Raw genomic sequence first — 24,172 nt, 5'->3', positions numbered from 1 at the left:
TCCCAGAGATAGATGGTGTATGGTGCTCGCTGCCATGTTTTTGTTTCTGCATCTTACCCTGATTTTAGTAGTGTTATTTAAAAAATAGTAAAAATCATACAATCATTTTAAGACAGAAATGGGATGAATTAGCACCATTTTAGAGATGAAACAAGGGATGCAAAGAGAGCTAACATCTTCAAAGAAACCATTCAGTACTTAACTCAGAACTGTCCCACCCACTTGGTATGATGGGAAACTGGTTACATGCCCTACATGGACATTCTGATCAGCAGTGAAGTAATACTTTTGCTCTCCTCTCACTGACAATTGCTGGGCATCCACTCTTCAGGTCCTGTGGTTAGGTGAGTTATTCTTTTCCAAACGTCACCCAGATTAACAAGTGAACATCTCCCTTTGCCACATACATGGTCATAGAAGAAAAACAAATGCTCTTTGCACCGGTTAATGAAAACACAACATTCCCTTATTCCTCTACTGTTGGATAATTTGGGAAAGAAACTTGGGATGGTTAAGTAGTTGAACTAAGGTGGTGTGGAGAAATACAGGCAGGCTAACACAAAATCCTTTAATGTTTACTGCTACATATGTTTAAATTGGTGGACTTCAAGGCAACTTAAATATTTTGCTCCATCATTTTAACAGATGCTAAAACTAAGACTTAATACTTTTATAGGACATTAACATTTCCTAACATGGGAGTAAATATTTCAGGAAAGTTAAACTTTTCTCCTGTCTTTTGATAACGACAACATTAAATGCCAAGTGCACAGATGATATATGTTATATCATCTAGATAAAATCCCCCTTATTATTAAAGTCAAAAGGGATCCATATTCTGTGCCTGTGATGGAATTTTCTTATAGATCTACATAAAATTATTTCAGTAAGATAGTTCTAATATATAAGAGCAAGATGGGAAAGAGCTAATGTTTCCTCTGTATCTTTAATGCACGAAGGATGGAAAAGTAATACTTTGGGCCCTAAGTAGACACATCATTCACTAGCACATTTAAAAAAATTATAGAAAATTTCAAACATACACAGGAGCAGAGAGAAAAGTGTAATGAATCTGAATGCATTTACCACCCAACTCTAACAATTATCAATTCATATTCAATCTCGTTTAATCTACACCTTCACTTACTCCTTCCACCCTTGGATTATTCTGAAGCACACGCTACACATTACATAAATTCACATATAAATGTTTTAGTAGGCATATCTAAAAATAGAAAATCTTTTAAGACCTAACTAAAGCATAATTACCGTAAGCAAAAATTAGTTCACTCAATCTAACCCATTAGTCATTATTTTTTTAGTATAGTGTCTGGAATGTGTATGCCACAGTATTCAGCTATAAAAGCTTCTCTTAGCACCTTCAAGGCCCATGTGCATGCTGTTTTGGTTAAGGATGACTTCTGGATTATATGATCCATTTCCTGAGAGAGGGTAACTGAAAAGACGAGTTTGGAAAAGAGAAGAGTTGAAGGGCAATGATAGCATCTTCGTGGCACCTAGGAAAAGACTAGGAAAAGTTCATCTAAAAAAAAAAAAAAAAAAAAAAGTTCATCTATTACTGAAATTAGGTTTTCTCCATCTCCACTATCTGGAAGTTTAATACTGTACAAATCACTCATGTATTTTCAAGTAGCTGTTTTACGAATATATATGAGAAAGCATAGTCTCTGTTTAGCTTTACCTCTGTTGAGAGTTCAACGTGACTCAATTAAAAACAACAAAAACTCCCCCCCAAAACCCCAGCTGAAATGTACATCCAGACATAGATCACGCTGAATCTGTCTCCTTAATGGTATTTACACAAATATGACCTCACCCATCACTCTTTCTCTGTAAACGGACTACTGCCATATGCAAATTAAGTCCCACCATAGAGCCACTTTGGTATTATTCTGCCCTAGTTTCTGTCAGATGATTGACAATACACACGAAGAACATTTTCAATAGCATATGACTCATTGGGATTGTACCTCAATAATTAAAATAATGTTTCTGTCAACATATGGTTAATGTAAGATCAAGGAACACATGTCAATGAAGAAGAAAGACCAATAAATAATTCCTTTTCTAGTCCTTGACGTATTCATATTCTGAGAATGTGAAGAGGAAGTACTTGGGATTCCATTCATTCTAACAACTCAGTAGATTCTACTTCCTTAAAAAAGAATTACTTCCAAACCAAAGATACAGAAGTTATCCATGAGTGTACTACACTCATCTGAAACTTAACTATGTAATATGTTCATGACAAAATAATTCAGACTCCTATGCCAACCATTGATACTCAGTTAATGATATCAAGTATGAATAGAACCTGAGAACAAATTAACACTTGACAGAAAAACAGAAAAAATATTCTTTCACCTCCAAAATTACCCATTCCCCACTCACACCCTATGTAAAAATCCAAATAAATATCAGTATCATATCACCATCATCATCATTCATTCTAATGTACTGGTCAGCTTCTATGTTCTTTCTGATTAAATATTATTTAGATGGGTATTACCTCTTAAATACCTTTTTTGATTTTTTTAAGATACACATTATATACAGCACAGTTTATTTGCTCTCAGGATGATTAATTATTAGAGGTCATGCTTTAAGGTTAATCACTTCATGGCTTCCTACATGCTCAATATACTAGAGGACCTGGAATTAGAAGTACAACTTCTTGAGTCTCATTTTGGAATGCATTTTTTATTTTTTACTGTGTGTGTGCATGAGTGCTTTCTGTATCAGTAACTTCTAATTTACGTTATTTTGCTATATTTCACATAGATTTGAAGTTACCATAAATCATTTTTGTAATGCTTGGAAAAATTATAAATAAGTAACTGGAAAAATACATACATATACTGAGAATAAATTGTGTCCATACTAAGCATTTCAGAGCACAATATTTCCCACAGAAATTCAATAACTTCTTGTTAAAAAAAGAATAAGGATAGTTAATAGTAATCTTAGAATAAAGAACCCAGAGTGAAAGGGATGGTTGGCTTTGGTGCTCTTTTATGAGAAGAAAAGAAGATGTTGGTTAATCTAGACTCTTCCTGTTTTAATTTGTAAGACCCATGAAAACAGCAAATCAGAAAAAGAGCACAGATGTTCTGAATCAGGACATGTGAATTAGAATCCTACATCCACTAATTATAGCTGCGTGACACTGGGTAAGCCATTTCATCTTATTTGTAGGGTATGAGTTCCTCAATACTGGATTCATAACAGAGGTTAAAATAAAGTTTATGAGTTCTAGCAATCTTGGGGTGGAGGCTTTGGGGTTTTCTATGTAGAGTATCATGTCATCGGCGAAGAGGGAGAGTTTGACTTCTTCTTTGCCAATTTGAATGCCTTTAATGTCTTTTTGTTGTCTGATTGCTGAGGCTAGGACTTCCAGTACTATATCGCATAACAGTGGTGAGAGTGGACATCCCTGTCTTGTTCCTGATCTTAGGGGAAAGGCTCCCAGTGCTTCCCCATTGAGAATGATATTTGCTGTGGGCTTTTCGTAGGTGGCTTTTAAGATGTTGAGGAATGTTCCCTCTGTCCTTACACTCTGAAGAGTTTTGATCAGGAATGGATGCTGTATTTTGTCAAATGCTTTCTCTGCATCTAATGAGAGGATCATATGGTTCTTGGTTTTTCTCTTGCTGATATGATGAATCACATTGATTGTTTTACGAGTGTTGAACCAGCCTTGTGTCCCGGGGATAAATCCTACTTGGTAATGGTATCAGATAAAGGACTAGTTTCCAAGATCTATAAAGAACTTATTAAACTCAACACCAAAGAAACAAACAATCCAATCATGAAATGGGCAAAAGGCATGAACAGAAATCTCACAGAGGAAGACTAAGACATGGCCAACATGCACATGAGAAAATGCTCTGCATCACTTGCCATCAGGGAAATACAAATCAAAACCACAATGAGATACCACCTCACACCAGTGAGAATGGGGCAAATTAACAAGGCAGGAAACAACAAATGTTGGAGAGGATGCGGAGAAAAGGGAACCCTCTTACACTGTTGGTGGGAATGTGAACTGGTACAGCCACTCTGGAAAACTGTGTGGAGGTTCCTCAAAGAGTTAAAAATAGACCTGCCCTACGACCCAGCAATTGTACTGTTGGGGATTTACCCCAAAGATACAGATGCAATGAAACGCAGGGACACCTGCACACTGATGTTTATAGCAGCAATGTCCACAATAGCCAAACTGTGGAAGGAGCCTCGGTGTCCGTGGAAAGATGAGTGGATAAAGAAGATGTGGTCTATGTATACAGTGGAATATTCCTCAGCCATTAGAAACGACAAATACCCACCATTTGCTTCAACGTGGATAGAACTGGAGGGTATTATGCTGAGTGAAGTAAGTCAGTCGGAGAAGGGCAAACATTATATGTTCTCATTCATTTGGGGAATATAAATAATAGTGAAAGGGAATATAAGGGAAGGGAGAAGAAATGTGTGGGAAATATCAGAAAGGGAGACAGAACATAAAGACTCCTAACTCTGGGAAACGAACTAGGGGTGGTGGAAGGGGAGGAGGGCGGAGGGTCGGGGTGAATGGGTGACGGGCACTGGGGGGGGGGCACTTGACAGGATGAGCACTGGGTGTTATTCTGTATGTTGGTAAATTGAACACCAATAAAAAATAAATTTATTAAAAAAAATAAAAATAAAGTTTAAAATAGCTACCCACTCTTGATCATTCAAAAATGAAAAAAAGTAACTATTTGGTTCAAATTGCAAATTTTAAAATTAAATAAACTACTGTAATCAATAAATATCATTTGCTCTAAGTGAAAAGTTTCAGCTTTTAATAGGAAGATGAAAAACTTGTCCTAGTAATTAGAGTATTCCTTGGGATACGTTTTTTACATAGTAAGAGCTTTTAATATATTTGTTGCTAGAGTCCAACTTAAAATGTTAATGCATGAAGCTTATGCGTTTCCATTCTAAAGATGATTCATTTAATGGAATCAACTTTTAAAATATCTATGGAAGGCCTTTGTTAGAGTCAACCAGAAACTTTTCCCAAGTGCCAATACCCGCTACTGTGCAGGCACCTTACGATAAGGTCAGCCCGCATTTTATATAGTCACTGGACTCAGAGTCAAGTATTTGCTCTACCAGATTTTATGTTCTTCTCTTTTTCATTCATACTGGCATCACTGTCATTCACAAAATGATTGTAACATTTCTGGATGACTCAGGTAGCCCTTACATTACTCCCAAAGCTAAACAGGAGCTCCAACATTTTATCACATTTATATAAAAAAAAAAAAAAAAAAAAAAAAAAAAACACCCACACACAAAAAAACCCAAAAACCACAACATGTAATCAAGGGCAGAAATACCACTTTATAATCATCTTAAAGGCAAACAGAATTTTCTTATTTGTAGTACTAAGATTAAAAAGTTTTACTGAGGCTAGAAATGTGAAGGTTGGTTGCTTTTGAGGAAGATGCAGTAAAAGATTATTTCTTTGTGCCTTAAATGTGAGCACGTGAGCTGGCTTCTCACCTCTTAGATAACTACATATTTTTTCCCCAACTACTCTCTCTAAATATAGGACATCCATAAATCTCTTTAATCATGCTCCATATTAAAAACAGGGCTTATTGATTTTTATCTAATGACTTTGTGAAATATCATTTTGAATATTCCAGATTTCTTTTAAACTATTTGGAAAAAGACGCAGAAGAAATAATCACAGGAATAAATTAATTTTACTTTTAATTGAATTAAAGTCCTTGGAAGTAATTCAAAACCAGGCTGCACATCCAATTGATATATATATATATATACACACACACACACACACACACACACACACACATATATATACACACACACATATATATACACAAATATTTATTTATATGTATATATTCATTTTTATTTTGAAAAGAAGATGTGGAGAACACAGTTTAGAATCTATGCCGTCCGTAAGCTCAGAAGCCACATTCTAGATTCCTGGGGAAAAATAAAAAGAAAACAGTATGAAAACAGACCCTCCTCCCTTTATACCTAATGTGGTAAGTCTGCACCATCACTGCTATGCAATATGTAACTATAAAAAAAAGGTGTGGAGCAGCTCTGGATAAAGAAGACAAATGTTTTGTTAAGAAAAATGTTTTCTGGAATAGCAAGGAAGTGGAAGAAAACTGCAAATTTTATTGGCAAAGACAGAACAGAAATGCCGCACCCAGAGTGATCCTGCTTCAAAGAATGTCTCCAGAGAGGTGATTATTCAACTTATTTAGTATTCTGTGCAAACTCTGGCTTGCTTATTCAATTTATTAAATAACACAGATGTTTCAGAAGGAGAAAAAAGTATCTGACACCTCTTCAGAGGCATGACTAATGGGCCATTATGATAGAAATGAAAGGGTAACCACTTGCCGCCTGTAACAACTAACTGACACCACTACCATGCATTTCTTAGGATTTCCGTTAATTACATAAAATTTTAGTTTCCAATGAATTCAATTAAACCAAAGTAGGGCATCAAATGGAAGAAAAGTTGGTGAAGAATGACTCGCTAAAAATGCACACTGGCTGAACACATTATGTTTTATGGTCAGGGTTTAATATTTCTTTCCGATTGGACTCTGAGTGATTTATCAGAACTTCTTGGCAGACATGCAACCTTTAAAATCCTTTTCCAATCAGCATGCCCAACCAAAGTAGTTGAAAGTAACAAAAGATGTCTCGAATCCATAATTAAATTTGAAGGATAACAGGACGTTCATTTCAAGTAATTATTATTAATCCTATGCTCCTTTATAAAACTTTCAGATTTAATTTTAACTTCTTGAGGGTCAGGCCTGGGTCTTAGCATTCTTCCTAGCTCAGAGATTAGTACAGAACCTGGGACATAGCAGCTGCCCAGGAATGTTTCCTAAATAAATGGATAAGTAAATGGGTTTGAGACACTGGCAAATGATGGATAAAACAATCCATGTCAGAGCGCCTGGGTGGCTCACCTGGTTAAGCGTCTACCTTCAGCTCAGGTCATGATCTCAGGGTCTTGGGATCAAGCCCAGTGTTGGGCTCCCTGCTCCGCGGGGAGCGTGTTCTCTCTCTGCCCTCTGTACCCCTGCCCCTGCTCCAGCTTGTGCTCATTCTCTCTTTCAAGTAAATAAAGTCTTTAAAAGACAATGCATGTAGCCTTCTACCATGGTGATCCATCCCTATGTATAATTAAGTTTGAAAACCATCATTTCTCTACAGAAAAAATAAACCAGCGTATCAGACAAAAACAATGGCTTTAAAGTAAGAAAATATGAACTCTAGCACTGTACCCATTTGCATAAGGAGAACACTGAGAAAGAGAGACACTGCTGTGTGTACTCATACCCAGACTTCACAGTCATACAATATTTCCCACACTGCATCTACAAGGGTAGATACAACCTTTGGCCATATACCGCAGAACTATGGAAGTGTTCAATAATTGTTCTTTTACTTCTCATATTCACCATCAATCAGCTTAAGTCCTGTGAGCAGCTCATGGAGGCCACCATATAAGGTTTTTAGCATCCCAATGGTTTGTCAAATGCATTTTAAGTGGATTAACTTTATACGAATTCTTTTTTTTTTTTTTTAAGTAATGAGGGCATTTTGCAATAACATGTTTAAATGATTGTCAAACACTGCTCTTCATATTATATGAGAACAGCCCAAACAGATCTGTTGTTTGGCAGGAAGCACCACTTCATGACATCTACATGTAGGGTAGAAATATTTAAGTTATCCCACAGTGGAAATGTTCAAAAGTTGACCCTTCCTTAAACCACTAAGATCCCACTGAGATATAAAGACTATGGAATATCCCTTTGGAATTCTGAAACCTTGGCCTAAGAACAATTTTTTTCAGGGTAGAGAAAACTTGAACCAGGGATCACCACGCACGTTTCTTGGTGTAAAAAAGTAATAAAGAGAAATTCAGTTTTACTGCCTCTAGCCTAGTGCCAGTATTATTGGAAGCAATAAAAGTAAAATAATGTGGCTCAAAAATAAGTGGACAAAATCAAAATGTGAAAAGTTGAAGGGAATCATCCAGCAGCTACTGAATGGAACAAATGGATCTTAGGTTTAAAACACTTAGAATTTATTCTCAGGTCTTGAGCATAATAAAAAACCTTTGAAAAAAATCATGGATGCTTTTCAAAAAAAAATGATCAGAACTAGACATTTGATCTACAATATCAACAATTTATCTATTTAACATCTTTTTCATGTAATGAGTCATCTTCTCTTTACACTACCTAGCATACAGTCCATAAATATTTACTGAATACCTGCCACTGTGGAGGCAGCTAGCATGCTAGGAGAGAGGGATTCTAAACTAGGTTCTCCAAGAGAAACAGGTAAATATGTAATGTTTACAATACAAATACAACGAGGTAAGAGTTTACAGGAGACATACACAAAATGTATCAGAAGAATATTTATTTGCAAAGCCTCTTGTGCGAGAGGAGTTAAAAAATAATGCTAAAAATAATGCTTTTGAACATTTTTCATTAACCTATTCACAAATTCCTATGATCAGATGAAAATAATAACATTATTTGCTAGTAACATGAGTGTGAGTTGAGTACAATTTCAACTTTCTGAGTATTTTTGCATTTGTCACCTTTTAGTTACTACTTCACTTAGTAAACCACTACTTTATAATGACCTTCTCCTGAAATTTTACTCAAAGACTAAGTTTTCAGTGCTTGGCAATTTAGGCACTTCCTCAATTTCTAAAAGTAAAACTGAGAAGTATTTCAGAGTAATAAAGAAAAAAATGCAAATGTTAACAATTTACAAATATGATTGGGCACATCTTTACATAAGACCATTAGACCAATAAGAAAAATCGTGAAGTGAATCAAGGAACTAATTAGCCACTAGCAAGAGGAACTGTACCATTTGGAGAATGCACAGTAATATAAAGAAAAGTTGTGGTGATGTAAGGGACAAAGGATTAATAATACAGCTCTGGCAACAGGGAAATGCTCCTGTGTCTTTTGTACATAACACATCTATTTATTGCAAATAGTTCACAAACTTACTAAAGACACTGTACTGTACTGTCCCTGAAATTTTAAAACGTAAATTCCTTTTGAGAAGTCTACAAAAAGTAAAATAGATAAAATCTGTTTGTTTTATATTCAGTCACACTCTTTTACTTACACTGGGCTACAAGGCAAACAGCTATTCTGTATGATGCTTTAAACAATAATCTTTGGTAGTAAAAGGGTTTGCCAACCTAATGGGGGCTTCTGACTTTTAACCCGCTTCACTTCCAAACGTGAGGGTTCGTTTTGAGTTGAAGATGGCAAATCCTGCCACATGTATGTATGCGCATGCTCCCAGACTGAGGCCCCGGGAGGAGAGGCCAAAGACACAGGCCACGCGTGGGGCCAGAGAATACTAGGAGTTTGTACTAGCCTAAACTCTGGTTTTCTCTGGGAGAAATACAAAGTTTTTAGCTTCTCTGTACCATCAGGACCGTAACACCACCCCGAAGTCATAAGTCAATCCAAAGGGGTGACAAACACAATTGATGTCTATTTCTCCTAAGATACTGAATGGGTCTCAGGCAAAGCAAATCATCCTAACAGTCCAATCTGTCAGTCGGGCACTGAGTATCTCTGGAATACTTTCTACTGATGTGAAATCCACTTGCAAACAGTTCTCTCTCTACCAGAGTAACTTACTTAAAGTCATTTATAAAAAGACCTTGTTTAGTCTGCAGAACAATTAATATAACTTATGTAGCAATCAAGTGCCTAGACGTTAAGAATCAGCGTGCTGATGTCACACTGAGCACCACTCTTCTTCCAACTTCTCCCTATACTCTACAAAATTCCCCATGTGAAGGGATAAAGGGAAATTAGGGCATTTATATTAAGGAAAAGCTAAAGTAAAATATAAACCAAGTGCATACTGAAAAGGAGAAGTATAGGGATATTGAGCAATTTTTACTGAGATAGGAAAGATATCTTGGAGCTCAGAAATGACACTGAAAACATAAATAGGGGGTGCCTTGGTGGCTCAACAGGTGGAGTGTCCAACTCTTGATTTTGGTTCAGGTCATGATCTTGGGGTCTTGGGATCAAGCCCCAAGTCAGACTCTGCTAGAGAGTCTCTCTCCTCCGCCCTCTGCCCCTCCCCCCTGTTCATGTGCTTGCTCGCTCTCTCTAATAATAAATCTTTTTTTTTTAAAGAAAGTAAAGAGAACATAAATCAATTCTAATTCATTTCTTTGTCCTTTCTCTTTTTCTTCATCAATTTCTCAAATCTCCCCAAAGGAAGAAGGAGGTCCTTTTTGTAAGATTGTGGAAATGTGAAAATCATTATATTTTATTAGGAAGTAATGAGCTCAACAGTACCAGTGGCCCTGAGTCTGCATTCTCCCTGCCTGATCCTCTGAGGCTTTCCTTCTACAGGCAAAGCAGAGGCTCTGGGTTGAACAGAAGATCAAGGACTGAGAGGGCTCAGGAACAGGGTAAGGATGTCAATTATATACTCAACAGCAAACTATTTTTTAAAGGTTTTATTTATTTATTCATGAGAGACAGAGAGAGAAAGGGGCATAGACATAGGCAGAGTTTAGAAGCAGGCTCCACGCAGGAGCCTGATGTGGGACTCGATCCTCGACCCTGGGATCAGGCCCTAAGTCAAAGGCAGATGCTCAATTGCTGAGCCACCCACGCAGCCCTAAATAGCAAATTTTTTTAAAAAGGTTTGAAAAATGTAATTACTTGCTTTCCAAACCCCATCAATAATATTGACTTCAATACTGTGTTAAACAGTTAAAAATGACTTGATCAAAATATTCTGTAAATCCTTCAAATACTCAAAACTGGAAATCTATCTGAAGATCCATTTTTAAACCCCAACCTCTATTACAGACAAAGAAATATAAGAAAGCCCTTGGGGAAACCAGTTGTTCTCCAGGTCTTAGTCTAAAACACCAAATCAATTTATATTTATTGAATACCTGCATTCAGAGGGGAAGGCAGTTTGTCTTAGATTTTGCTTCTGCAAATTGGAAATTTTAGCCTGTTTCTGTGAGATCTCTAAGTATCTAGGAGACTCTCCCCGTCTGATTGTCCTATTTTATTAGCCTTAGGAGGCAACTGCACGCATATGTGAGACAGGAACCACACTTCCTCAGGAGAACAGGGCTCGTTGAAACATCAACACAAGATTTATACACTAGCATTTATTTCGCTTCGGAATGTGACCTACTATAAATAGAATCTGACCTGCAATAAAGCACATAAATATGAAGAGTTGGAAATATTGATAAGTGACATTCTGAGATCAGTGGTGTTATGGAGGCACTGTTTATGACTAAATCCTAAAATCAAATTACACATGCCAAAGAAACATAAAACACAGCAAGAAAAATGAAATTATATAAAGCAGAAAATCAAACACGAGATTTTTGTAAACAACTACTCAAAAACAGCATTCAACAGATCATTTCCTGAATCATTAAGATGAAGAAAATGGAAAAGAGAAATAGTAAGAGGGGATACAAGGAAGGCATCAGTGTTGCCCATTAAGCCTGGATCATACCTGCCACGCTGTAAGGCAAGAGGTGCACATCAAATGCCCACAGGGCTCAATCTTGACATCTTTGTCGTTCTCAGCACAAATTTTACAGAGCTGAAAAGTGGAGCCCATTTCACAATATAATTCATATTGTTCCTGCAATTTGGGAGAAAAAAGGCAGTGTTAATGTATTTCTAACATGAACTCTTAAAACTGAATTATCTCAAATACAACGACTTACAGTAAATTCCTTACACTCGATCCTGTTGAGAATGTTACCGTTGAAGACATGTTTTAAATTGGTAATCACAATTTGGTCTACAAAGTCATTTTTTAAACGATGTGAGATTTTATCAGCAATTGCATAATCTTTTTTAATACTTTAGATTATTTAATGTTTTGGACTGTTCTTTTGGGAAGGCACTTGCTTCAATGTTGACTCAAAAGGCAAAACTTACAGTTTTGAAAGAAAATGTAAATAACCTTAGTTTCTTTGTAAGTACTCATCTAATTTTACTGTAAAATTGCAAATATACATACATACATACCTGTTATTGTATATATTTATATACGATACTGACTGAACATTAAATTTTATTTCTTAACTACCGTTAGAAATTCCAGAACAGAAGAAAAGCAGCATTTGCCAAGACCTTCCTGCATGCTAGGGGCTGTGTTCCACATTTATCATATAGTCTCCAAAGCATAATAAGATATATTGAATTAAAAAAATACCTGAGGCTCAGTAAGTTTAGATTGTTTTCCTCAAATTCTATATTAAATCTCTAAATTGCATATTCTTTTCCCAATACAGCACTGTCAGGAAAACGAATCACTTCAGCAACCAAAAATGCTTTATTAAACATCTATTCTCTTGATATACTAGTTTTGAACATTTTGGCATAGTAAAAATCTTGGTGTCCAAATACTGGAAAGATCTATGTCATAAAGAAGACACAAATACATCAGTGCATGTAAAGAAATTATGAAAAATTAATAGGGATACAAAGAAAGGGAATTATGGAAATAAAAATTCATTTAAAGGAGGCAATGTTTCAGTCAGTAAATGCCTATTACGTACCTGGCGCTGGGCAGGATAAATAAGTGACAATATTTAACTCCTAGTCTACCAAAAGATCTTACAATCTTGATGAGAAGAAAAAAGTACATATATACAAGGATACACTTGCACATATACGCATTCTATGTAAGCTGCGTCTGCCATGAAGTATGTATGTATGACTGTATAATTTTTAAGGAAATTAAGAAAAAGGATGAGAATGGATCAAGATGAAAAATAAATCTAAAGCAATTAAAAATAAATTGTAAGTCATTGAAGTCCCTAAAATAAAATAATAGCTAAGGATTTATATTGTTATGACATCCAAAAGACTGGTTTGCAATTATTAAAAAATTACAGTAAGCTAAGATTACAACTGCAGAATTCAATGGAACCTAAGTGGTAAGTTAATCAAATATTTATAAAATTTAATTGAGTATTACTCCAGAATATGTATATTTATACCATGACTCTATGAAGAGGAACCGTCTTTTGTGAGTGTCCTTTTACATGTATTAGAACATAATTACTACACGAGTAAAATGATGTCAATTATATGGTATACTTTAAAAACTGTCCATCAACTGTACATATGTCAAAAAATATGCTTCACACAATAATACCAAGACCACTAAATCTGGAGAATTCAAAATAAAATTTAAAATTACCTCTTGTCTTCCCCAAAATCTATAATTTCTGTTTTTTATTAGATTTTTATTTGTGATACAAAGCACAAAAATATATAAATTATAAAATACTTTAAAACTAGACTCTATGTAAAATAAAATAGTCAGGTTCTCCCTTTCATCTTCTTCCTAACTCCCCAAACCTTCCTACCTCCTTAATTAAGTGCTATTACCAGTTTGGTATTTCTTAGTTTTTATTTTTAAAAAGTATATTCATATGTTCATATATGGTAATTTCTTTCTTCCTTTCTTTCTTTCCAGAAATTGAACTTATGTAATATAACTTTACAAAATGAAATGTTACATAATTGAGCTTTCAGTAATGGAACTTTTCTATATAATAAAGATGCCGAAGTTCCCGTAGGAGTATGTGGAGCTACCTTTCTCCTCTTAATGATTCTACGATATAATGCAATATGAATACACTATTTAACCTATGATTAAATAGTTTCTAACTTTTCATGTTAGAAAAAATTCTAAAGTGAATACCCCAATGTACAGATCTTTCTGCATCTATGTGAGGGGTATATACAGAAACCAGAGTCAAAAATGTTTTTATTTGGATTTGGATAATTACTGAATATCACCCTCAAGAAAGGCTTATCAATTTACACTCCCATTCAATCTATGAGGCTGCCAACAATGGATTTATAAGAATATATTTATTATCTTCAATAAGCTTCAAGTACTCATTTGACTCTAAAAGCTAATGCATATCATTATTCTAATCTTCTTTGGAATTTTCTAAACCTATGGCTCTCTCTTCATATCTATATACTTACCTATGGATTTATCTATATATCTGCATAAGTGCCAATATTATATTGGAAGCAAGAATGTTAACAACAAATTTTTATCCAAAAAAATGGAGAAAGTAATGTATTTTTCTCAAACACTTTTAGAATTCCTCAAAGTATCTTTTGCAAAAAATATCTGTACTAATAATTTTAGCTACACTATAAGAGGAAGTTTTTTATTTCAAAAGCATTAGATACTTAACAATTATAAATATGTTACCAGAAATTGTCCTTACCTGCGTAACTTTTATATGGTCATGTGGTGTGGGTTCACATAATCCAGTTAAATCAGGATTATAACTCCTCCCATCAGGATAAAGATAGCTGGATTATAAACAGAAACTTTATTACCATAAAAACAATTTTTAAGTGCATTTCACATTAATCAGATTTTTCTATATTCAAACCCACATGCTGAAGTTTCCTTTTAATGTAACTTATATCAAGAACCTGTGCGGCCACTGTTTCCATAATATTATAAGTCACTTTCAAGACATTTAAAAATTTAGAAATCATTTTCATATGAGAAATACATAATGAATATGGACTTGGCCACTAAGCAACTATGTCTAGTTAAATACCTTTATCTGTATGTCCTTTAGGTAAGTTAAAAATTTATTTTTCTTGTCATTTATGCTCTATTCCAAAATACTTTGAAAGTACACCTACTTGCAATGGTTGTGTCTTTCATGTGAAGCACAGTTACTGTTAGGTGCATTATTTTCCACCATGCTTAATAACACAAGAGAAAAACGAAATGAAAGCCCACAAATTTCCTACAAAAGTTATGTAGACACCTCCACAGTGTTCCTGTTTTCCAGCTTCCCATCGTGTCTTCTCATCTCACCTTCCATTCACCCACACACACACACACACACGTCAACACATACACAGTCAGACATGTGCACACACGTTTAAAGAAATCAGAAAATGCTACAATTATATGTTTCATTTACTTCAAATCAAGCTACACACACAAAATCATTTATAAATCTGAGGTTCCACTGTTAGAATTAAAATAAGAACTCAAAGTTACAGTAAGGAGACCATCTTGTTAAAAGCTTTTATTCATTCAGACATTCATTTAAAAATGAAGTTTATTCTGTTGGTAAATACCTGCTTTAGATTTTGAAAAAAATGATAATATTACTACTAGATTATGTTGACCGATTAAGTTATACAGTTAGTTTTGTTTGGTAGCTCTCTGTTCTAGATAGTTTGAATGAAAAATTCAGAATAGAATACTACTGTGATCATTATTTTAAGGGGCAAAACTATACTAAAACTGTTCTGTGAAGTAACAAAAAATATTTATCCTTACATAGTCTATAAATATTTTCATGAATGTTCAAATTTTCCTAGTAATACAGAATAAAAATGAACCTAGAGGACAGACAATTCTCATGGGGTAAGGAACAAATCAGTGAGATTTCTATTTGTTTGTTTTTGTTGTTTACAATTTAGGAAAGGGTTGACCACATCTGAAATGACAAATTTAGAGTGTTTCCACAGGGGTAAAGTTCTACAAATATTAAATGAAGAGTGATAAGTGAGAGTTGATAAGTAACTTTCGTTTTATATCCTAAATAAGGGCCAGTTTTTAAGTTATTATATAACATTTTTGTTCACCACATGCTTAACATAGAGAAATTCTATGAAGAATTCAAAACTGAAATATTATAAAAACGATAATAAGGTTGGTAGAGGAAAGGTTAAAAGGGTCTATCTAATGTGCAAGGGGAAATTCAGTGATTACTGTCCTCCTCAGTGAACCAGGATGCTACTGATAAGTCCCTCTCTAAAGCAGGGAAGGAATAAAGAATCTCAGCTGATTATGGAAGTAAACTTCTTTATTACCTATGTCATAATATATTGCATTAACTATAAGGAAAAGACAGCTGACTCTGATGATAGACGGGCCCGATAATATCCTGCATTTTACTGATCTTAGCGGGGGGAAAAAACCCTGTCTACAGTAATAATATCTATTTTAATATAATCTAAAAATATGACCTAGATTTAAATAAGATTAAAATGTTAATCTGACCTATTTTAATGTAATCTATCACTGAAGTTCAAGTTCAACTAATTAATTGCCTCTGAAGGGGTGTGTGTATGTAAATATTAACAGCTGATTTGCATAGGAGTTCAGAGGCCAAACTAATGATTACAATAATATTTTATTAGCTTTTCAAGAATAGATGGAAGGCATTATAAACATATAAATAAACTGTATCAAAATGACCACATGTACAAATTTACATTTGTACCCTCGATTACCCCATTTACATTTGTAACCTCGATTTATAAAGTAAAACCTTACAGCACATTTGATTAAAAACAAAATCCTGTAATCACAGTGAATCAAAAGCTACATAGATGAATCTTTAGATGCGCTACAAGTAAGGTATAAATAACTGAGGAGACCAAATTTATGATAAGTTAAAGAAACAGATATACATACTTGTTACCAGTTTGCCGCACAATTTTTACGTAACTATTTCTTGAAAGCTCCCAACTTATAAGAAATGCATTTTTCTTCACATATATCCTATCACTTTTATTTTATTTCTTGCAATTATTTTAGAAAAGGTGTAATTTTTCTTCTCTTTGCTAACTCTTGTGGACTTTCTCCTGCTAGGTTTCTATCACCATCTGTGCCACAGCAAATAAGGGAACAGCCGTCTGTCTCTAAGTCACTCAGTAAGGGCAAAGGGCAAGAAAAGTAAGCTTGATGATATGACAATAGAATAGAACAGGAAACAGAACAAAAAGATGAAGGGAATGGCACATGACTAAAACAAATGAGAGATATTTACCAGGAAGGCACCTATCAGATTATTTAAACTGTGTGGAAGAAAAAAAGTCATTCTTACTCTGAAAGACAAAGGAGAACTTACCTATTTTTAAAATTTTAAAAATGCATAGCTTAAGTTAAACTGAATACAGCTAATAACAGATAATTCTGGAATAGGGATTGGATATCAGTGTGATCAAAAGAAGAAAGATACAAAGAGAAAAGGAAGGAAAGGGGTAAGAAAAGGGTAAGGAAAAAAAAGGAAAATCTAGTCAAATAAAAAGGAGGGTTACATGAAGCAACAGAAGTCTGTGATTTTAAAGAATTATCTTCTTAATAAGCTTTGTCATCTATTTGAAACTACTTTTAAGTACCTTTTTTTTTTTCCTCCCATAAAAGATACAAACTCGTGTTCTAATCTGATGCTGGAATTGACTGGCTGTCATATACAATTTAATTCAAATCAGTTACCTTAAAATCACTATTTTAAGAGATGGACGATAAAAACTAAGGAGCACTCCATTTCTGAGTCTTGAAATAAGAAAAAAACCCAAAACAGCCAGATCATCAGCCTTACTATCTTTTCTCTCCATCGCAAAGCAGTGTCTATCTTTCAAATTGGTGAATAATAAGCACCCTCACTCCCATTTCTCATACTCACAATCCTTCCCTGCTGCCATCAATCAGGGCTTGAAACAAGGGCTTGTTATGTGGTATGGTCTGTAAGATATTGCCATCCCCTGTCACATAGCCAATGGCCCACTGTCCCAATCTGGTGCAGCTTAACCGGAAAATGTAGCTGTAAAGCATGAGAAAATTATGTTTAGTCACATTCGAAGTGTATGTTAACTACTAAACCATCTGTTAGACTGTTTTAAAGTCAAGAAATAAACGGAATCTAAGGCTCTATCTTATTTTTACACCGTTGTCCTTCTCCGTTCATTGATCTGTAAAAGCAGCACTGACAATAATTCCATTTAAATACTTCGGGCTATAGGACTAAAGAATTGAAGTTGATGCACTTCAATATCAAAAAATCCACTGCCATCCCCATCAGCAGGTGCTCTGTATGAAAGTGTGATGGTATGAAACAGCCAGGACAGAAATCATTTTTAGGAAGTAAAGTAAAAATTTAATTTGTTCACCTCAGACAGAAACTGAGTCCGTTTCTACCATGGAATTCAATGTTACTTTGTCATTTTAAAATTGTGCATTTTTAGTGAATGACTTGTTTAAAAATAATATTCTTTTAAGTGTTCCAGCCATTCATCTTTAAATGAAAGATCAAAAGGGCTGAACTATACTAATGAGAAGGCAAACTAGATTAAGCTCATGGCTGCCACCCAACCCTGTCCAGTTCAATGTCCTGCAGTAGGAAGTTAAAATAGTTCAAAAATATAAATCAAATTAATGACACTGACAAGGAGACGCTGACTCGGTTTTAAATTCATTGTTATTTATTTATTAATACAGCTGTCTGCTTATTTCATTTTAGATCATTTATCTTTATTTAAGTGTACTGCACTCAGTCTTGCCATCATGACAACCAGATCTGGATTTTAGAACCCCTTAAGCAGCTCAAAAGTAGGTCAACAATCTGTTGGCTGTATTTGAGTACCCTGATTGCTATACATACGCGACAGAAATTCATATTTCTTAATGTACATTAGTTACTGATGAACCAAGTACTATAAAAATAACTTTACAGGATAAATTAACATATATAATGGTTATATAGTCATTCAATTTAATTGTATATTTAATACTGCAAGGTGATTTCATCTTTCTTTCACCAAGAAAATTGGTTTTGTGGGTTTTTTTTAAAGAGTTTATTTATTCATGAGAGATACACAGAGAGAGAGGCAGAGACACAGGCACAGGGAGAAGCAGGCTCCATGCAGGAAGCCTGGTGCAGGACTTGATCCCGGGACCCCGGGGTCATGACGTGAGCTGAAGGCAGACGCTCAACCACTGGGCCACCCAAGTGCTCCAAAAATTGGGTTCTTAAAGAAAGGAAGAAGTTGTGACTTTTAAATACTGAGAACTTCACACTTGTTTGGAATCTTTGGAAAGGACTTTTCAAGAAAGCCCAAAAGCGTATTCTCCTAGAGAGCCTGGAAACAGAATACCGACCTGCCAATTAATGGAACCCTTAAATCACAATCACAGGCAAAACCGTTCCACACAGACTTCTGGCTGTCAGTTGGATCCCCCCAAAAAGCAAAACCTAAGAGACTCCAATGTCCTTTGAATGTCCTACTATTTTCTGTACCATGAAGCTAAAGAAAAGAAAGACTTTCCAAAGAGAACAAACAGGTATTTTGTAAAACAAGTATTAATCAAAATTGTTTGATCTGTTCGCCGAGTTTTTCTTAGGTTTACATTTCAAATACCACATCACACTTTACACATAACTATACCACAGACTGACCACTTCATCATTGCCTAAAACTTAGTAGAATAAACCATTACACGGCAAGTTAGGAAGAAAAGCAAGACGTCCTTTTGGAGGACACTGGCTTTTTCTTAAGAGAACTAGTCCAATAGTGATGAGGCCTGGCTTTTGCTCCCAACAGTGTTCTCTCCCAACATTATTTATCTCCATGATCTTGAATAAAAGAATACAAAAGGGACTTGGGTTTCTTAATTTCCCAAATAAATTCTGTGTTAAATTTGTATGATTGTGTAATCTCAAACATAGCACATCTTTCAAATAATACTCCAAGAACAAGAAGATACTTTGATACCAATCTATAGAGTAGACGTTATGGAAAAATCTGTTTAGGAGGGATCCTTGACCAAAAGAGAATGACTCATCTAAGCCACTGTCAGCATCTCAATGAGAACCAAGTCTCCCTAATCTAAACGGAGGACTTCATTCAATAGGAGCCAAACTGTTCTCTGTACCCACTACCTTCTTTTTATATACCATATAAAATCTTAAAAACAAAAAAGATGGGAATTTTAATTATGGCAGAGGAAAAGGAATCGACAGTATTAGCTTGTACTAGAAACTACTTTGTTAAAGGACAAACACCATTTGCACTACAAATCAGATTTTAAAAATGGCATTAAAAGAAAAGTGTAACCATTAAAAAAAAACAGCCAAACTCATTCCTACATTCATCCAGTGTTCTCATGGATGTTGGATTGTTATGTCCTACTAAAATGTCAGTGTGTGAGGACAGGTCTCCACTGTCATTGCTGCCATACTCAGCACACTGCTTGACAAAGCACAAACACCTACCATGTAACTAATGCATTTCTAAATGGCACATGGGGTAAATGCATGAACCAGGAAAGAGATTTTCTGATCCCAGATTTGTAATAAGGTACAATTTCAAAGCCACAGGGGCTGACCAAACAGCCAACTTCTGTGAGTTTCACCTAGTTTCATCATCTGGAAAAACAAAACATGAATTCTGAAACTACAAAGAATAAGATAGTATGAAAGGAATTTTTAAGAACACGAAATTGGTTGGAATGGGTTTATATATGTTTAGATACTTATGCATGTTTATCATGTACATATACGTATGCTTTTATGTACTTATATTTGTTTTTATGTATTATATGTAATTATGTTTAGCATAGAACCAAATTGAATATCTTGAAAAATACCCTAAAATAATGAACATGAAATGGATTTATTTTGTCTTTAGCATAATATTCAAGTATTCAATATACACTTACAATTTTATACACAAACCCAGGTGTCATGAAAACAGACAATGCTAATACTCCAATTTGAAAATCAGAGCTCTGAGACTTAATACATTTCTAAGTTTATCAAATTACATGGTACCATATACTCTTTCACTTTATGAACACAGTATAAGTACAATGAATCAATATAAAGGATTCAATTAATAAGTACCATTGTGGTCTATTAGCATTTCCTCCCCAACAACCCCGCCTCCTCCAGCCACGGGTGTTACCGATTTACTTAAAAGGACAAGAGAGGACTTTTCATCATTAGATATGCCACATAATATTACTGCTGAAAAGGCTTACCTTCCAGGTTTGGTGCTGTATTTCTGCAGTCGTGCTTTAACTTCATCGTATGTGAGAAATGCCATGTAACCTGGATGTGTTACAGCTAAGAAATTCCAATTCCGTAAAATAGAGCCCCAAGGCTAAAAATATGAATAAATGAAAAGGTGTTATCTAGGTAATATCAACTACCAATTATATACCAACCCATCATTTAATATATAGTTACTGAAACTCTCGGATGTTTTTTAAGTGAATATGAGCTTATGTGGCTTGGGTCAACTTTTATCACCTAACAGCAAACATGCCATACCTTATTCTCTTTTTGAGAAATTTTAGGCAGAAAACAGGATAGAATACAAAGAAAAAAAAAAAGAAAAACTACATACTTTCTTCACAAATTCTATTCCCAGTATGGCATTTGTGATCATTTTGATACATACATCACTTTTTTGTTCAAAACTCTCTAACTTTGAGTAAAAGCCAAAGTCCTTGTAAAAGGTCTAGGACTTTAGGGTTGATGTCTAGTTCCCTTTCCTCTCCATCTGCTGTGGCTTTTGCACTTCCAGCCTCCTCTCCAGGCACCCTGGCTTCTTCTCTGTAGTTGGCTTGAACACAAAGGTACTCTCCCCCCTGAAGTTTTATATTTGCGGATTCCTCTACCAGAATTTGTTCTCCAAATATCTAGGCAATTCCTCTCCAATGTCACTTCCTCAATGAAGCCTTCTTGGACCACTCTATTTAATACTATTAGTTCTCATCACATTCCTTATCTCCCTTGGTCTGTTTTTGTTCAAAGCTATACCTTTAAGGTATCTAATTTTCTAGAATAAGAAGCCATACCATAGAATATAAGTGATTTGGCAAAGGTGATATATTAACCAAAAGCTACATGAGATTAAGGAACATTCCTGTCTTGCTCACTAAAGGGATACCAGCATCATGTGGTATCAGAACACAGTGATCAGGAAGGCATAACTGTCATGAAGCTCCTCTAACAATGACTTGTCTGATAAGTCTTGACTCCCAACCTACCATTCTTTCCATGGTGACATAATTGTTGTACAATTACAGAGGATTTATGATGTAGTAGTAAATTAAAAATCTTTCATGAAAATACATAAATGAACACACAAGAGTTTGTACCATTCTTTCATGTGATTAGTTAGCCCTCAAGTTACCACGGCTAAGAGAAAAAAAGACAGTGATAGACAATTTTGCTTGAGGGTGTGAATGAATCATCTCTGCCATATTTTTAAGGCTGAAGCTCCATTTATTCCACGAACTTGGCATCATACTCTATCTGATGTGCCAGATTATTAACTCATATCTTCTACAGAAAGGAGAGAAAGGTATTTTATGTTGCCAAGTGAAAGTTGTTGAGATGGGCATCCTAGACATGCTCATTGGTAGAGGGGCTCCTGCTTTTGTTTTGAGACTTGTTCCTCATTATTAAGAAAGTTTCAGATTTACAGGGTGGATGGTATCTCTTGAGATGAGGATAACAAGGGAAAGAATGATTTAGAAATGAAGAGTTCTTTAACCTTTTCTGACATAACAAGAAAAATCTTTGGGGCATTCCCCCATCACACTAAAATATCTAATTGGGCAAAAAGGAGCCCTGGAGAATACTATTAGGAGAGGTCCTATCTATGCAGTTGGGGGGGGGGGGGGAAACATGTTTCTAATTTTCTTCTAAAATCATGACTAAAAATTACACAAACAATACTTGGAAGAATATCAGCACATGTTTTTCAAAAAAACCTGAGAAATAACAGCTAGTCTAGGCACTGGGTTTTGTTTTGTTCTACTTCCCCATCTGCAAAGGACAAGGATGGAAAGAATATAAAATATTTGGGTCACTTCCATTAAAGTCTACAAAAATTAATGGAAGAGTTGTTAAAAAAAGATGCTGAACTTTACGGACAGCCAATATGAAGATCAGAATACAAGTGAAAAAAAAATGAAATTGGAATTTTGAGCCAACTGCTACAGTATTAAGCAACCATTTCTTAGTACATAATCCAGAGGGCCAGCTTCTAACTACAAAAATATTTTTGTAATAGAAAGAGTCTGTGTACTGTTTTCCTTGTGAAAGCAACCCACAGTCAGAAACACATGGTAGTTCCGTTTTTTTTGTTTGTTTGTTTGTTTTAAGTATTTTGCTAACCAGTGGCCTAAAGAAGGCAACATAAAATGCTTTGGAGAATAAGAATTATTTTTGCAATTTGTTTAGGTTAAAAGAAATGTTTTCATACTCACCAACACAAAATTACTTAGAGATTCTTAAATGACTACAGAAACTAATTGAATGAATTAAGGAAGCTATTCCCTCCATTCTTCCAAAATACTACTATTTTCAAGAATAGCCTTTTCCTGACTTCTAACTTCTTTTTTTTTTTTTTTAAGATTTTATTTATTTATTCATGAGAGAGAGAGAGACAGAGAGACGGACACAGGTAGAGGGAGAAGCAGGCTCCATGCAAGGAGCCCGACGTGGGACTCGATCCCAGGTCTCTAGGATCACACCCTGAGCTGAACGCGGCGCTAGACTGCTGAGCCACCAGGGCTGCCCCTGTCTTCTAACTTCTGTTACAAGAGGAGCCTGGATGGGGACTGGTCTGTCCAGATTCACTCTTACCCCCTGCTATGACAGATGACTTTCCTCTTCTTTTGTTCCCTATTCCATTGATGCTATATATTCCATAGTCATGAATATATTCCCCCAACTCACCCATTCCTTATCATGCCACCCCTCAAGTTTATTGCCCCATTTCTCGGCAACCCTATCTTCTCTAGTAGTGGGGAAATGGAAGGAGAAGGGGAGCAGTAGCCCCAGGGAGACGGAAGAGGGAAGCAAAATCCCTATTTCCATTCCAGGACGTTTGCACCTGCCAATCCCAGCATCTCTGAAATACTCAGGAGAAAGACAAAATTAAAGGCAGAAGAAAGAAGAAATGAGGAAGGTAGCTCCACAAGATTGTTCCAATGACTTCCTGGCATTGTTCCAGTTGTGGAAGAATTTGAGGATAAGGGAAGAGAGGAAAAGAACGTAACTAGGAAGCCAGCTTTACATTCTTCCCTTCTTACATTTCCTAGACAATTCTCAACCTCATCTCCTCGTCTCCATTGACTACTTCTTGAAATCTTTTATCCTAGATCTCTGTGTCTGGTCCCAATCTTGAACACTTACCTTAGCTCCTTTCAGATCTCATCCTGCTAAATACCTCACACTCTCAACAATTTAGAGATA

General features: G+C 35.3%; 1 protein-coding gene across 14 annotated transcripts in view; it reads right to left on the bottom strand.

Moving 5' to 3' along the window:
• CBLB (Cbl proto-oncogene B) overlaps positions 1-24,172 on the bottom strand; it is a 409,409-nt gene that overhangs the window by 77,127 nt on the left and 308,110 nt on the right. For all 14 annotated transcript variants that reach the window (XR_012024387.1, XM_072812047.1, XM_072812046.1 and 11 more), the window contains 4 exons: positions 20,941-21,062; positions 17,588-17,725; positions 14,366-14,453; positions 11,611-11,742 (listed from right to left, as the gene is read on the bottom strand). Coding sequence is in view for 13 of the 14 variants with exons in the window: in XM_072812047.1 (XP_072668148.1) it covers positions 11,611-11,742; positions 14,366-14,453; positions 17,588-17,725; positions 20,941-21,062 (480 nt within the window). In the remaining variant the exon portion in view is untranslated. The remainder of the gene's footprint in view (positions 1-11,610; positions 11,743-14,365; positions 14,454-17,587; positions 17,726-20,940; positions 21,063-24,172) is intronic.

This window comes from Canis lupus, chromosome 35 (genome assembly GCF_048164855.1).
Source record: "Canis lupus baileyi chromosome 35, mCanLup2.hap1, whole genome shotgun sequence".
Classification (NCBI taxonomy): domain Eukaryota; kingdom Metazoa; phylum Chordata; class Mammalia; order Carnivora; family Canidae; genus Canis; species Canis lupus.
The sequence above is the reverse complement of the archived record's forward strand: the minus strand, read 5'-3'. Positions and strand labels throughout refer to the sequence as shown.